This window comes from Emydura macquarii, unplaced genomic scaffold (genome assembly GCF_026122565.2).
Source record: "Emydura macquarii macquarii isolate MOO-44397 ecotype Brisbane River unplaced genomic scaffold, CSIRO-AGI_Emac_v2 contig_2473, whole genome shotgun sequence".
Taxonomy (NCBI): Eukaryota; Metazoa; Chordata; order Testudines; family Chelidae; genus Emydura; species Emydura macquarii.
Window position 1 is genome coordinate 21,102,213 of NW_027132610.1, and position 18,219 is coordinate 21,120,431.

Here is an 18,219-nt window from a genome sequence, read left to right on the forward strand (position 1 = left end):
GGTAAATAGTCCAGCAGTAGGCAAGACATTGACTGTGTTTGCTGTCCTGTCACTAAAACAGTGAGCGTAGTGCTCTAATTCTGTACATAAAACAACCAACCAACCATCACTAAGCAGCCTATTTTCAGTGCTGAAAACTTAATTGTAGAGCTGTTAGCCTGACAGAGGACATCAAAAACAAGTTGTCCTCTATTAGGTCACTGTTCAGGGCCTGTAGTCTGCAACCAAAATTTAAAGTTGCTGCTTTGGAAAACCCAGCACTTTGATTTTTTAGCACAAAGATTTTGAAACAGTTATTTAATGGCAGGATTGCCTCTGTGCCAGATAGTTCCTTTCCTGTCACCTGGTTTGGACCCTGACACCAAGTCTTGTGTGGGTGCATGACAGTACAAAGTTGGAGTGAATACTACAAGTGGATATTAGATAAGCTGCAAAGTGGGGGGGAGGAGGGGATTAAGACAAAAGGTCTGATCCCCAGCACACTAGAGCCCTTAGCAAATGAGGTATTTGTCCAGCTCAAATGTTGTAACAGAAGATCTCTAGCCTGCATTGCTGCTGTGTGCCATGTTGTATGAGTTGAACGACACCTGCGATGGTGTGATAACTGTTACCAGTGATTTCATTCAGCATGGGTATGTTGTGATAAAGGATTCCATTATACTATATGTAGCAAAGTACAGTACGTAAAAGTCTTTCCTAATTCATTCTGAAATAGCTCTTTAAAACAGCAGCATCTGGTGCTGGGATTAGTGCACAGAGCATGGCGTTTGTGAAGTATTTTACAGGTTGGGAGATTATTTTATCTGTACCCTTGCAGACTAACAGAATGGGAGCCAGGACTCTTCAGAACTAATCCTGCCCCTGGCTGTTTGTATTGCAGGGGTAAATCACATAGCCTCTTCGTTGCAGTTCCCCTATCTGTACAATAGGCTGCTATGGGACTTTGTTAATTTATCTAGTTTGAAATGTGTACCATGTTCATTTCAGTGGTGCCAGACCCACGCCATGGAGCAAAGTTTTTTTTTTCAGTGAAAGCAAGAGGTCTTCAAATCAGAATGTGCCAGCCAGAGTTGATTTCTGTTACAACCTCTCTATGCACGTAACTAAGCAGCACCCATTTTAACTACAAATATATCATTCCTGGTAGTATCTCAACATAAATACACTGTCATTTATTATTCTCCAGTAACAAGTGGCAGGCATTTGGGCACTATAAGATATCAAAAGCCAGTGTGAAAAGTTGTGGCATCTCCTTTAAAGTAAAATTTAAGATTTCCCCCTTTTTTTTGTTCCAAAGATATTAATTTATCCTAAAATATTAAACAGGGTCATTTAACAAGGGTTAGGTTTAGTGGTGGCAAATGCAGATCACCACTAGCCTCTGTGAGAAAAGCAGGCTTGTACTTGTTAGATTTGTAAGGTCTGTTTTTAAAATCGCCCATGGTACTGTGGGTGATACAGGAAATATCGCTCCTGCTGAGTCTTAGATCTCCTGTTGGAAAGTAGATTATTACAATTTCAGTTTCCAAGTTGAACACTAGTCCCTATACAATCTTGGATACACAAATACTTGTTGCCTTTTCTATTCAGAACACTGAATCACTTACTAGAGCAACAGCTTGCTTTGCTGACAATTTAGTATCAAACTCATCACTGCTGCTTTCCTTTAAAGCTGACTTTCAGAGGCAGTGCAAGTGAATTAGAGTTGGTCCATGATGACTAGGGGCTAAAGGGGCCCTTTTTCTGTGAGGAATTGTTTTAGGAAGCACTGCAGAGTGAAGGAGGTTTTATAAAATTAACTTTGAAAGAATCTGGATTGATACACAACAGGTCCCAGCTCAATTACAGCAATAAAATGTCTTCACATGAACTTGCTTTGCTCCTTCAGCTACCAGTTGACGTCAGGGGGAAGGCTGGTTTTTGGGAATTGGACACCTCATATTGTAACTAAAACACTGCATTCTTCACATAGACTGGGGGGTCTTCCTACCAAGATTTGCTTACCTTGCAATAACTGACATGACAAACAGGATGGGGGCAGAATCTCTACCATTGAGTAAAGTGTTTGGGATGCCATCAATTGCTGTAGCAGAAATACAGAATCCTTGAGTCAGCAATTAAGGAAACGAGGAACTGGATTACATGTCAACATACAGCTAGTTCAGCAAAAGGGTTCACTTCATCTTTGAAAGTCTGATCCAGTAGAAATTTACTTCCACAGGCCTCTACGTTGCTCATTTCTCTAATTAATGCTGCTGTTGTAATGTGTTACTCGGTATCTTTGTCACTGTATGTAGAACAATGGACACGTTCTGCTTTCCTAACTCCCTAAAGATGGAGCCTTGTCTTCCTCTTGCCTTCGTCGTCTCCTCCTTGCTCTAGCCACTATGACTATGGTGTCAATAGTCACTATCATCTGTCCAATTTAAAGCCCAGTACTGCACTTACTACTTGGACACAGTGTTTACTACCAAAATCAAGAGCACTAGTCATGGCAGTGTTGGGGCTTTGGATCGTAAAGTCTTCAGGTAAGAGACCTGTCTTTTTATCCTGCTGTAAAGAGCAACATACACGCTATAATAAAATATATGTAGCCATAGTGGTTACTTCAATTCTGAGGCCCGTGTTTTCTTACCAAACTCTCTCTTTTTGGTGGCTGGTTGCTGCTCTATAACGATAAAATACATTTCTGCCTTTAATCCCACATTAGAGGTAGATTCCTGTACTTTTTCCTTTCTGCAAGCAGTTTTCACTTGCTATGCATACAGCAGCTATATTACGCCACAGGTCTATTGCCCCAAACTGTGGGCAAATAGACTGGAAACTGGAGAAGGAATAAAATAAAATAATCCAGTTAAGGTGTAGACTGATTTAAGCAAAGAAACATCTACATAGATTTTGCACTTTTCTCAGCACAGAATGCATTAAAGAAAGCTTTTTCAGTGAAATACACCTGTGCCATAAGAACATACCCAGACCCCAAACATTACAACTGTTTATCTGCATGTGTGTTAGGGGTTTCTGGCAACTCACCTGGAGAAACAGATTCTGCAAGCACAAAGGTGGCCCCCTTTAGTCTTCAGCTAGGACTGGCTTGAACCAGTGGTTTCCAAAAGAGGCACTTTGCTCCTTTTTTCTTGCTTCCGGTTTCCTCAAACTACAGATTTATTGTACAAATTCTAAGTCATGGGATAGTCAGTAAATGAGTACAAATAAAATGGTTTAATTGCAGCTACAGTAAGGATATCTGCATTATATACACAGTGAACCCTGTGTATATATCAGGTGGCCATGCATTTTTATTGCACATATAAAGTGTACAAAGATTCATGAAGACTCCCTTTTTAGCCATACAGGTTAAGACTGCATAAGAAAAGCTATATTACAAAATATTTAGAGCTATTTACAGCCAATTAAAAGCAAATACTAAAAGTCACAACCAGGAAAAAAACAAATTTTAATTATGGAAAAAAAACCAGGATTTGTCAAAATAATAATTACAAAGCTTAATATTGCATATATACATAGTAAAAAAATACTCAGGAACCTGCATTTTGCCCTTTGATGTAGCAATTGATATTCCTATTTACATAGTCAATTTTTGAATGCCTTTAAAGTTTGATATACTCTGAGTTGAAAACCTATTTTCTTTACATTGTTCATGCTATTTGACAAAACAGGTATTTGTGCAGCTCTGTAAAATATTAAAATACATTTTAATTTAGTGTTAAAGTGCACAATACATTTTATAGGAAACCATATGCCAGCTGCCAATCAAAATCGCAATTTAAGTCTATGTTCCCTCTTTAGAAGAAAAGCTTTTGCTTTGGTTGAAATAACTGAATATTCCATGCATACTGTATCATGTATCATTATATTGTCCTTGAGTTCACATTTTTTCCCCAGGTGGTTGTCGATGTATACCATATATTGGCAATATGTGATGTAAAAAACACAAAGTCTGCATTCAAACACTGTATATATTCAGGATTAAAAAGATCATTCATTGGAATACTGGTGGTTTTTTAAATGCAGTGTCTTTCTGTGTGAACACACATATAACTCTGCTTAGAATATGCAATATTGTGACAACTGTACATCACTCTTTCAAATAGATTCATATTTTTCTCTCCACTGCCTCTTACTATGTAATTTACCCTCTACATTGTCTCACCTTTGCTGTAATACATTTCAAACTCTCCTTGTTCAAATGTAACATGGATACCCAACAGCTATCCTTTTCACCACATGCAACTTCCCTGTCTTATTTGCCTAAATTACTTACATACCTAGATTTCCATACAAAAGAAAATGGACATTTGAAACGTGAAAATCGTTGTGCTAAAACTTTTCTTGGGATAAGGGGTCTGATCCTGCAAACACTCACTATCGGGCAGTGTGTTAGTAAGATGAGAAATCCCTCTTAAAACCATGGAAGTACTTTAACTACACTGAGACCACTCACAGCAGTAAGCACTGCACCCTGCAGTACATATTTTGAAGGATCAGGCCCTTACAGTTGCCTAAAATAACTGTAATGAAATTGTATTTTCTTGAAGGAACCACTTTTAAAAAAACATTTTGACAATCTAGAAAACTTCCTATAGTCACTTTTCTTGTGCTATTTTCTTATTTGTTCCGTAGTGCTGTATCCTTTTAAAATTACCCAACTTACAGTGCAATATTATATTTCAAGACGTGATGCTAAAGCACATCATTTATTTTGTTGTAATAAAAGTTTAATGTCTTGTGCATAGTAAAATAAGTATCAATCAAAAATATTTGTTCACATTTATGTTTTCAAGTTTAATCTTTCCTTTTTCTTTTTCTTTTTAACAACAGCTATATACAAATAAAACAGGTGTGCTTCTCTTTAGTTCAACCAATTTCATCTAATGGGGGGAAGTGCTGTCGGAATGTTGGAAATTAACTGGAATGCAGATAAACTACACCAATGTTCCACAAACCCAAAAGTAAAGAATGCCATCCCAGTGAACAGTTCTTTTCATTAAAGCACCTATTTTGGTTTACTGTTCATCATACATATTAGAAAACATGATTACGGAGATCTAGAATTACTGCACACCAAGTAGAATAAAAAATAACTAAATATTTATATTAAAATAAAGTGTTTAACCACAAAAAAGCAGTAATAAAATACAGTTTCCTAATTTACATTTTGCATCCAAAGGATGAATAACAACTCACTAATAAATAATATTTATATAAATATTTTGTCTGAATATTTTTAAAAGGCCTAGCTGAAGCAACTGCAGAAAACCAAAACATTGTAAACTTATTAAAAAAAAAAAAAAATTAAGATGCTCTTGCTTTAATAAGATGAACATATCTTGCTGCAAGCCAGCTGTACTCCACACTTATCTAAGTGGCAGAGAGGTGTCTGTTTCAATAGGTACTGCACAAACTGTGCTATAAAAAGCAGTGAAATGCCAATTTGCTTTATAAAATGATTAGTTCCTAGTTTGCAGTTCGACACAGTCTGAAAGATGGATATCAGTTCAGAAATGTAGAAATACCCTTTTGAAGCAGAAGGATATTTTTCAATGCAATTTGAAAAGATGAGCAGTATTTTGATACTTTTATGGCACACTGGAGCTGATTACAGCAGAAATGGTAGTTTCATGTGAATAAAGCTTGCTTCGTGGCTACATCTAGTAATGCTTGCACTGTTATGCTCACTTTTACCAAACCCTTTTCTTCCAGGATATGATGTGGTAGGCAGAGCTTCTCCTAGAAGAAAAAAACAAAAGTAAAGATTAGGCCACCTAACTCTTATTGTAAAATCTTGCTTTACGCAAATACAGCTAGAATGCAGTTCTCTCAGCAACCGGGAATCATTTGATTAAAAAACTTCCTATGCTTTTAACAGAAATAATTATTTCATTTTACTGATGACATTCTTGGCTTACTACGAGATTTTTAAATGTTCTGGGTTACTCTAGGGCTAACAGCAAACCATCCTATTCTTACAATTTTTTTAAAAACATTTTTACACCATTAAGATTCGCAATTAGTTTTCAGGAACAAATCTGATGGTACATTCATTTAGCATGTAATTCACTGTAAAAACACTGACACCAAGCACTACAGGCAACAGAGAGATATATGACATGTGCCCATTGTGCCTATTGAAGTCAAAGGGAGTTTTGCCATTGAGTTCAATACTCAAGTTTTCACCCTGGAATACACATCTTGAACAGCAGTGATTACAGTCAACAGACTGAAACGTGAACAACATTTTACATTTAATGGAATGATTTTCTGAATGATTCCAAAGTTCTTTACAAATTTACATTGATATACAAAGGGACCACTTGCTCCATCAATGAATGCAGCAATCACTGGAAGAGGTGAGGCCTACCAGCTGTTTCCTAGGAACCGCTACATCAGAACAAACTGCTAATCTACTACCCTGACTCTAGCAGTAGATAATACCATATCTTTCAGACGGAGGTGCAGGAAACCCCAGAGCGGACCATTATGGAATAGCCTGCCAAATGGGATGTTTTATTCCTAATCTCCCATCTGTTAGTGGCTATTTTATGTCTTCTAAAATAATGTTTTCCTTAATACAATTGTGGATATTCCCATTCATAGAAATATCTAATCCTCATTATATAATTGAGGTCCTGACTTCTTGTGTTCATTAACAATCTGGCGGCAGTTTCTGTAAGAATATAGGCCAAATCGCACACATGAGGTTATTAAGGAAAGTAGGTCTTAGAGTGAGCGTATGTGCTATGATGGATTAGAAGCAGGCTATGACAAAAACAAAGAGTAGGACTAGGATAGCCATACTAGGACATGTGTTGCTTAATATATTTATCAAGTATCTGGGAATGAACAATGAGGTGGCAAAATTTGTAGATGATTTAGGCTAGTCAGGGCTAGAGAAGTCTGTGAAGAACTTCTAGGGGACCAAGCTAGGTAAAGTCTAGGTTCAATACTGTCTTAAGGGGAAAAAACCCACCAGGTACTGAATCACAAATAAAACTCCATGTAACACAGAGGTTTTTCCTTTGAGGCCTTCTATCCAAATTGTGTCTCAATCAGACTACACTTAGCTAGAGGTTGATTAATCATGGCACAATGCTGTACATTTACAGGTCATAAATAACCCCAATATAAATACATATAGTAGCCTAGTTTAAAATGAGATAAAAATGAATTGCAGATTTTGTGTGTAAAATATGGAGAATTAAAAAGGGAGAGCCACAAATTTGTACAAATTATTGCAACTGCCACTACCCCTATAATGTATCCTTAAATGTAGAAGTGCAAGTATTTTTGACTTATCTGACTTGCAATTTTCTTTTATTTATGCTTATATCTCAGAACAAATTCAATTCAATTCAAATTCAATATCAAATTCATTCATAAAATTATTTGAGAAATGTAAGCTTCAAGATTTGAAGTTGAGTACCATCTATGATACAGAGATACTACCCAATGTCCTACAGTGAAGATGCTGCAAGGTTCTGGGAGTCTGCTCAAGCTGGTTTACATTGTTATTTGGAATCTGGCTTTCCACTACTTTAGCTATGGTCTTCTCTTTAGCGTGTTAGCTTTTGACACTATAATTCATCACTGAATTCACTACTGTAATGAAGCACAGTATAGCTAACAAGCTAGCCCTAATGCTTATTAATGTTGTGAGCATCTTTGACTAGCATGAAAAAGACTTAATCTAATCAAAATTATACAAACAATAATCGCATTGGGACCAATCTTGTGTGACTGTGAGATACTGCAGACAAGACTGTCATTACCTTCTGCTCACTCATTAAGGGACATTTCTTTCTGGAGAGATTTACAGAGTAGTTGTAAGGCTTAAAGTTCTTCTTTTAGATGCAAACTGTCATGTAACTCGATGTATGATTGGTAGTGGAGAACGAGAAGATATGTTTTCAGTTTCAAATACAAGACAAAAATGAAGGTTTTCTTCACTTCTGGTAATATAAGGTTTATTCAAACATGTCAAGTAGTTAAGGAATTGTGGTCAAACTAATGTCTAGAGATACACCTGCTCATAATGTCCTCAGTTTTAGAATCTTTAGGAATCAACTATTCTGATCTGTTATTTTCAGATAAAGAAACAGTTACATTCTATACAAAGCATGTTTTAAAGGCAGAAGTAATTTTTAAAAAAAAATTTCTACTCTCACCAGATAGGGGTTGCGCTAAGAAAACCCAAGGCAAAGGTAATATGTATGAGGTTCCTGTCTGAATGTTGATCATTTCATTAGCCTTACATTTTCAGATATGGAACTACTGTATATTAAATTATTGGACAGTTAATATTTGAAAACCAAAGGAAAATTGTGACAAACCTTTGATAAGAGACTAAGGGACATGACTAACAAAAAAACAAACAAACAAAAAACACTGCTAAGTATTTGTAAGTTTGAATATATTCTTAAAATGAAATGTTTATCCCAAATCACTTCTATTGAAGCCAGATCTGTATCAAAACATAGTTCAAAGAGATTTATACCTCACACTTAAAAGAATTTTATTGCAAAACTATATCAGATTTTGTTTTACCTACTGATTTTTCATAGCTATAGAATGTTTATTGTCTTATAGTTAAACACAAGAAGTAATTACAAAGAGTAAATGAGTTCAGACATCTACTTTAAACCATAAAAAACCACGCCAGTAACACTTTCCTTCTCTAAAGAAAATGCATTAACCAGTCCAAAATCTAATGCAATATTCCAATGTCTAAATATAAAAGCAACACCTAGGAGTTCTATTCTCAAATAAAGGAAGCTTTTTAAGGACCCATATAAAAGCAGACTCTAGATTTTATGTCTAGTTTTTAAAGCATAAATAGGACATACAAAGCAAGACAATATTTTGTAACCAGCACATTCATTTTCTACATTGTACATCTGCACATTCCCTAAGTTCCCTTAGCTCTTTCACATGCTCAAAGGCTTTTACATTGCCAACAAGAAAAAGCTGGACATTGCAAAGTTATAAAGAATAAACCAATGAACAAACACCAAGATTACGTGTTTTGACAAATATTCCAGAACTGTTATCGCATCCTGTACCATCCTATAAAAAGAACACACTTCTTTCACCATCATTTGCATACCTAACTCAAGTCTCTTTTTCACCACAATAAAAAGAGTCAAAGTGCTGAGCTCTAAATACCAGGTTTTTATAATGCCCCCACTATCTAGCACAATCTTCCTATCTCTACATATCCAAGTCCTTTTCTGAATTCCTATTTTTTTCAAATCACAGCTCAAGAACATTCTAGTATGCTCTGTTTTTGAATAAAAATCAAATCTTACTAACGGCATTATCCAAACTCCAGTGAAGTCAGTAGGAGCCTTTCCAAAGACTCCAGTGCGTTTTAGATCTGACTCCAACCCTCCCAATTACCCACATTCATTCTCCTTGAAACTTGGCCAATTCCCTCTCCTTCTCTTCTGCCCCACCACACCCACAAGTGCTACTTCTAATACACAAGGAACACAACTTACTTTACAGTTGTCAAACAATGAGATGAAATAAACTCACTATATGACAATATTGTGAAATGTTTATAGAAATCCAGCATTTCTAGGTACTAGACCTCAGCTATAGAAGAACCTGTCCATGACCACAGAAAGATGCCCAAACGTATTTCCTCCTTTTGGAAGTGATCTCACTCCATCATACACTGGCATAACACCAGTGTAACTCCACTACCGTCAACACACGGTATGATTCACCTCTCAGTAGTATCTCCATTGAAATCAGTGAAGTTATGTCACCACAAAAACAGTGTGAGAGAGATGAGAATTGGGCATTACATTTCCAACACCAGTGAGTCTCTGTAGAATCTGTCAATCAGCACAGAGGAAGGTCCACCTAAAGACTTCTGCTTTGGTCATGGATGGATCATCCCACAACAGCGCACATACCCTGATAAATTACCCAGGATCTAAGGCCTGATTCTGCTTCTAATGAACTCAGTGGAAGGAGGGAGACAGCTAATCATTGCAACCAGGCTAACCAAATTCTAAATTTAAATTAATCTCAATTTAAAGAGCTCTGGGCCCAGATATAATTTTGAATGGGTAAAGAGTGTTATTTTCAAACTTATGCCAATGCAAGGAGCAAAGGTCTTTCAATCAAAATATGAGTCAACATTGAATTGCAGAGAGAGAAGTGAATAAGCTGCACAACACAGCTATCAGCAGCAAAGTAAGAAGAGAAGACAAAGATGTAGGTGTACCACAGATGCAAATGCTATCCTCAGAGCAATCTTCTAGCCAAGGAGCAAGATGGTTGACTTAGCTGAGGTAAAGAAAAAATAGGATACAGTATGAACATGGCACTTAAACATGTCTCTATTTTCTTTGACATTAGTTATCTTAAAATCAAGGCTACTGTGTGAATTGAACTAATGTAGGCTAATCAACAAGGCAATTAAAATACAAGTATTTGTTACTAAGACAGTGACTGTGGCCACTGAATCAAAGAGATACATAATAAAGCAATTTGATTTGATTTGCAGATGTTAACGTTCAGGACCCAGCTATATTTGCCAGCAAAAAATGAAGAATGAATGAAATTTTGCAATGTGACAAATTCTATTCTCTGCCCCTTCTGTTTCTTCCACACATTTGTAGACATAAGATTCTGGAACCACAGAAAAACTGAAATATTCTGAAAATGTTAAAATACCGAAATGTGTAGCTTCTTAGAGTCCAAATAAGAAAATGAATCTCAGGCTTTCCACGTAAATATCTGGAGTCAAGTATTTTGAAATTTAAGTCATCATTACAACAAAGAGGACTAAAATGGTTTTAAACAAAAACCTCTCAAATACTTTTTACAGTTTTATATATTATAGATATTACTTTGCATTTTTTATGCCTTTCCTTGTTCATATCTCAGCATCACTGACGATGTCTGTACATCTTTGGGAATACTGTTTGTGTTGCAACAGATAAAGCACAGTAATTAAAATAATTGGTTTTGGTTTGTGTGTAAGTGGCTTTTAAAAACTTCACAGTGACAGATTAGTGTTCTTTCACATAAACCGGGCCTGATTTTAAGAAGCAGACTTCAAATATGCACGTCCACAATTAATAGCATTAGCAGATGCTGTCAATAAGAAATCTCAATGTTATGAATGGTACCTGTTAATTAAATGCAGGCACAAATATTTTCAGAAACAAAAATTACATCTGTAACTCAGGCTGGGGACCTTTTGCCAATCAGGACCTTCAAATTCCAGGGACATTCCTTGCCATATATTTTTAAAATAGATCAAATATTTTGCCTAAATACTTGACAATTTCACTTTAATATTCTAAGAACACAACAGCCTTAAACTAAAAGAAGAGTTAATTCCAAAAGCCTAATAATGACAGATAAGTATATTAAACAGTGACAGAAAATGTATGCCAATAGCAAAAGAAATCCAAATACACCAGAATCTGACATATAAGTATTCAGATTTGAGAGACAACAGAGCTAGTGAATAGGGATTGCATTTTGTAGTGTAAATAAAGCGGAATGGATTAAAAAAATCCCTATTGTGCAACTCTTCTTTCTACCTAACACTCAGATCATGTATTATATTGCTAAGAGTCTACTATAAAATTATGCTTTACTCCAGATACCTTAATTTCTATACATGCATACATGGAAGTGGTTCTAGTTCTTATGAGAATGTGAGTAAAATGCCAAGGACATTTCCTTTTCAGGCAACATTTCAAAGATGATGTCATTATAGCTTTTGGAACAGAAAATAGGATATCACCTTTATTCACTCAGGGCCTGATCCACCTGCCATTAAGTCAATGGCAGTCTTACCAATGACCTCAATAGGAGTAGGATCATGTCCAAAAAGGGTCTTCAACTAGTAAATCTTTGAGAATATATCTATGAAATGAAGAGGTAGGTGGGAGGGTATTGCACTGCATCCTACCCAAATAGATATCTTTTAAGAACTTTCAATGCCAGGACAATGTCACATGTTCTATCTACAGATTTTTGGCTTGCCAGAAAAAACAAAATATTTATGCACTGGGTTGAAACTGTATGTTAAACTAAGAATTACTATTTATTATCATCATTGTTATTTGGACGGAAATACAGACCAGAGGAACTAATCTGAATCAAATCCCAATAATGCTGGACACTGTACAAACATACAGTAAATCTGAGTAGCTGCAATCTGTGAACAGATTAGAGTTTTTTAGTTTCCTGCTGAGCATGCTGTCATTGCAATGGGAAAACCATTTGTGTGAATGGGGAAAACATGTAGAAGGAGTAGGTACAAAATCACATGATTTGTAAGTGGGATATGTGGACATACCACACAGTACACACTACTTTTAACATAAGAGGCATACATTCAGCGATGGGAGTGGCAGTGAGCAAACAAATATAGTGCTATCTGCTGAAACACAGAGTGCATCGAGTCTACGTAGATGAATTCCCTGTTAAAAAGAATAGTCCCTGAGGTGGAGAAGCACTACAATTTCCAACATGTGGAGCTGTGAGTATTCTGAGAACCAGTACCATGAGGAAAAGCATAGGGATAGACTTCTGAATTTATCAGAGAGCACTATGAAGCAGATGCCTCAGATATGTATTGTATCTTTAAGTCAGCTTTTACCCTCTATTTCTCAATTCAGGGTGACGATACCTGGCTTTTAGGAGAAGGGCAGGCAGTTCTGTTTCAGTTTTTGCATTATGTTGAGATTTGTAGTCTACAGACACATTACAGTCTTTATTATGCAAAAGTTGGAGGTGTATTTTACTCAACCCTGATGTATAGGGATCAAATGTATATAGCAATGTAATATATTACCATCATTAAAAATGTATATAGCATGTAATATATTACCATCATTAATAACTGTGGAAGAGGAGTCCAGTACTGTAGGAATAACAAATGAATATTTGGAAAATCACAGCGTAGGCTTTGTCTTCATTAGAAATGCTGCAGCTGCAGCATTGTAGTGCTTCAGTGTAGAAGACAGTCACTACAGTGATAGGGGGGTTCTCCCATCACTCTAGCTAATCCAGTTCCCAAGAGGCAATAGCTAAATTAAGGGAGGAATTCTTCTGTCAACCTCATGCAGTCTACACCAGGGTTTAGGTAGGCTTAATCATTTCACTTGGGGGGTAAGTTTTTCACACCCCTGAGCTACGTCACTGGTTTGACCTACTTTTCTAGTGTAGACCTGGCCTTAGCTACAGTTACAAAGACTATGCCGTTCCTTCACGGTATGTTCTGGGTTAACTTCAAGTCCATAGCTATAGGGAAACGCTTGTAATGTTCCTCTTTGAATCTTGTGTTATAACTTTCCCACTGTTTATGGGAATACTGAGAATTTACTTTTATTCTCAGATGAATATGTTTATTTAATATGGTAAGTTTTGGGACAAAAAGTTAATGCAGTATCAGACAGGAATATTGGCAATAATTAGTTATGATCATTCCGTTCTAAAGCTGAAAGACACTGAACACTCACTTTCTATAAATCAAGTGAAGAAGCAAATCTGGGAATCACAAAGACAAATTCAGAAGGAGCCTGACATGTTTGCATGTGTGAATTAGAATTTATGGGTAAAACTTGTAGGCAGTTTAAGGATTAAATAACATTCAATTCATAATTTATATTTTTGGGTTATGCTAAAACCAGTTTAGCTATTTATAACAGTTTTGTATCTATAATGTATTAGATGTAGTATGGGCTTGTTCCTGGTATATGTGAAATCAGCTTTTTTGAACAAGTTTGGGGTTTGCTTATCATTATGGGATTTGGAAAAAAATTTGAAGTTGTGCAACAGGTTTAGTCCGACACACTTCTTGAACAGCACTTCAGTTCTCATATCCGGCGGTTAGACTGAGAAATCATTCAAAATGTGAGAGACATAAGCCTCTGTTTCTTTGTACATCAACTGTGAAATAACCGCTCCATTACCTTTCCAATGGATGGGAGATTTTAGATACTCTGGGTAATTAAACCAGCAAAAACATGTCACTAAAAATATCTGGCATAGGCAGAGATGTATGCCATTAGGATTAATATCATGGGCTGGTAGCAACGAGTTTTTCCATCTGATTTTCTAATACTCTAAATACATACAAAAATATTCATGTAAGTAACATGGGGATAGGGATTGTGTAACAACATAGTAATACAGAAAGCACTGGCAATAGATTAATTTAATAGAATCCTAGATTCCTAGGGTAATATATATATATAAGAAATTAGTATATTTATGTATTCAGGGTATTGCTATTCTTGGGAGAGCTAATCTGATATTTTAGTGACAATGTATGTTTCCATTTCCAATAATTAGCATTTAATATAAAGCTTTGAATCTGTAGACCTCAAAGTGAAGGGAAAACGACTACATAAAAATCTCTTTATATAGTTAAGAAATTCTTCTCGGATGTGTTACAGTAGTATTATCATCCCTGTTTTTACAAATGAGGAAACAGACAAGAAGATTATGTAACTTGCCCAATGTTACAGAAAGAATCAATGGCAGAGACGGTAACAACACCTAGGTCTGTCAGCACCCACACTGATGCCCTATTCCCTGCACCATGTTGCTTCCATTACCTTTATCCTGAAAGACCCTAAATTCCCTTACAAATTATGAGTTCTTTGTAATTTGGCATGGAACGTGGCATGTATTTAAAAACGCATAGCAACAATACAGAGTTTGACAGAGAAAGAGAAGATTATTATATCCAACAGAAACGAGACAAAATTTAGGGAGGGAAATTGTAATTACCACAAACTGGAATTTAACCAGAACACCAGAGTAAACACACACTCTTGCAACAAGTGCTATGGGATCTTTACTGATCTTAAGGACCTTGGTTTTTATTCTTCATTTTAAAGATGGCCCCTCCAACAAACAGCATACTTAACACAAAGCATGCTAGAAAACTGACTCAAAGAGAATACTGCCATCTTCTGAACTGCCAACATCACTTCCTTCAACACCTGGGTTTTCCTTGGGTTCTCACCTCCAAATACTGACCAGGCTTAATGCTGCTTAGTTTGTAAGATCTCATGAGACCACAGCCAAAAATGGAATAGATGCAGTTTACTACATCTACACAATCTGGGAGCAACCCAGGCAGTGTGGAAGGAAACAAGCTGAAAATCACAATACATATAGGCATTTAAGCCAGAGTTGGGGGAAGTGAAGGGAGGGTTCCCCTCTGCAATCAATTCAAGATTCTACAACCTCTAGTCAAGAGATTAATAAAGAGGTTACAGGGGGTGGAAGTTTGTGAGGCAAAGGAAGGAAATTAAAGTACCTGTAATGTGTCAGAGATAAAGCAGAAAGTTTGTGTGCACGTGCAAATAGGTTATGCTGTTAGTGCATTCCAGTGATAAGTTATGTACATCAAGACTATAAAAAGTATGTGGAAAAGACAAAAGCCTATTAGATCCCAGGAACGAAAGGTAGAAGTTGATTGTGGGGTTTTCTCCCCGAGGGCCAGCAGAGTGTCAACAGTCTTTCGAATGTGACGAATATCCGACTGCAGGATGTCATACGGAGAGCAGAGGTCAGCCTATCCCGAAGGGCAGCCATTAGAACAGAAAAAAACAGTGCATAAAATTAAAAATACAAAAAGATAAAAAGTTTGATAAAGTAACACAGTATTCTATTACTAGTATAAATATGTAGGAATATATTGTTTCTTTCAAGCATTCCCTTAATTTAATAGATGCACCATCTTTCTTTTGTTTCCTCTAAATAATTAATCTATCAAACAATATCAAAACAATAGCACAAATATAAGATGCAAGTTAAGAGCTCAGTTCCTGGAAACCTTTACACACACAGTGACATTCAATCACTTAAATGGGACTAATTGCATGATTCAGATTTTGCAAGAGCAGGTCCCTATAAAAGCAAGAAAGTTGTCTTAGCAGCTGAGACAAACCATGATAGTGAAATCTCAGGAAAACGTACTAAAAAAAGAAATTGTTATGAATATACATACAATTGTTCACTTAACATCACATGCACTCTAAAATCTGGTGATTAAATAATTTACTTTAACTGGTACTCTGGGATGAAAATTGAAAGCGACAGTGGTAAAAGGATGATGACTAGTTTAAGAAAATTTCCAAGCTGCGGAGTTTAAGGCCCAAACTTCTTATTTAAAATTAAAAATGTGAACCTAGGCTATTCATACATTTCTTTTTGGAAGATATAGATGCCCGTATGTAGCAATTTAAATTGGAATACAAACATCTAAGCAACCTGTTGCATTAAGAATATTGTACTCAGTAATGATATTCATGATAAGCAGACATGATATTTGATTATCATTACACTAAATCAAACCCAAAGTGCACACTGGTAATTCTAAAATTTGGGAGATGAGAACAATATGATGTGTATTTTTATTCCAATCCTCTTTGCACGTGTAACCTCACTATCAATGCCCAACTGAATGCATATATGTAAGTAGGAGTATCTTTAAAAAAAGAATTAAAAGTTATGATAAGATGTAGGAAAGACAGAGCTCCATTTCAGAAGAAAGTCCAACTATTTCTGAGCCAACTATATTCAGTTATTAAAGGAAAATAATTCCTAGTATATAATTAAAAAATAAAAATAAAAATCTGCAGGTTTAGTGGTCTAAGATACTTTAATGCTATCAAGCTTCAAAATGTAGTCTTAATGAATTATCAAATTTTCAGAAACGCTAAAGAACTCTTCTACTCGGAGAAATGACTCTACAGAATCTCTGTAGGGAAACTTGGCTACAGAAGTTGCCCCATGGAATTCCATGTTTATTGTGTGTCAAACGTTTCTACAGCAAATTTGCTAGTAGATTTTTTTTTCTAACCTGCAGGCTTGTACATTCAACTGGGGATCATAAAGTCAAGCAGGGATCTTTCCTCTCTGAAATCATCATCAGTAATAAAAGAGTTACACTCTGCTCAGGCCTTCAGTTACACCTACGCCGTCTCAGTAAATATCAACTGGCTTCCATTGACATGACTGATTGAAACTTAGGCCATGTCTGCATATGAGGACAATACAAGCATAGCTATGGTGCTGTAGCTATGCTTACATAAGCTCATAGTGTAGACACAGCCTACACTGATGGAAAGCTTTTTTTTTTTTTTTTTTAAATAGTGCAGAAACACCATCTCCCTGCGCAATGGGTAGCTAGGTTGACAGAATTCTTCCATTGATCTAGCTGCATCTACACTGGGGGTTAGGTTCACAAAGCTATGTTGCTCAGGGAGGTGAATTTTTCATATCCCTTCAGAAATGTAGCTATGTCAACCTAAATTTTAAGTGTAGGCCTCAGTAAGCAATTGTGGTGATGATATACAAGAAAGAAGAGAATTCACCTCATTCTCTCTTACCATCGTTGGCTCTGGCTTTAACAGGAGTAGAAAGCTGTAAAAATGTAATTTTGTTACTCAAGCGATCAATGCAACATTGAATATACACAGAAAAAAGACCTGTTTCGTGATGGTGGTGCCTTTTTTACACAGTCATTTTCCAGAGTAGAAGCTTGCTACTAAATTTTGTCTGTAAATCTGAATTAAAACATAAGATTAAATAAAACGATAAAATCCACAGACATGTGAGCCTGCCTGAAATGCTCATTTCTTGAGCACAGAACATGTTAAAAACAAAATTTAATTGACGCAGATATGAAATATTATGTTTTACTGACAACACTAATAAAAATTGCATTAGATTTCTAATGGAGTACAACAGACTAATTTCATACTTGCCAAAAGCATACCCAATAAAAATAACCCTGAAATAATTTGAAGCTAAATTAATGTGTTTTCATATAATTTTAAACAGGATGTTGCTTTTTTTTATACGGAGATAGACACCTTTGGAGCAGACTGAAGAGAAGTAATTTCAAAGTTACTGAAGAATGAAAGCAGCTGGTAATAGGTCTAATTTTACACACCATGAGGAATTTCCTGACCAGAGACTTGCCAATGGAGGAGCATTCAAGAAAAGAAACCAGGCAGGAGTAGCCAAAGCATGCAAAGGGAATTTCTTACAGGAACAGCTGTTTGGTGTTTAAATTGGTGAAATCAGACCAAGCTTTAGAAAAGTCTGACTGGCCTGCAAATTTTTTTACTCTATAATTGTTTGAATATGCAAAGTAAATATTTCTCAAATTAGTAAATATTTCAAAACATGATAGACCATTTT

General features: G+C 36.0%; 1 protein-coding gene across 3 annotated transcripts in view; it reads right to left on the reverse strand.

Annotated features, from left to right (window-relative positions):
- Positions 1–3,440: 3,440 nt before the first annotated feature.
- Positions 3,441–18,219, reverse strand: part of LRCH1 (leucine rich repeats and calponin homology domain containing 1) — a 157,783-nt gene continuing 143,004 nt past the window's right edge. For all 3 annotated transcript variants that reach the window (XM_067563125.1, XM_067563126.1, XM_067563124.1), the window contains one exon: positions 3,441–5,751. In XM_067563125.1, coding sequence (XP_067419226.1) covers positions 5,641–5,751 — 111 coding nt within the window. In that variant the 3' untranslated portion in view covers positions 3,441–5,640. The remainder of the gene's footprint in view (positions 5,752–18,219) is intronic.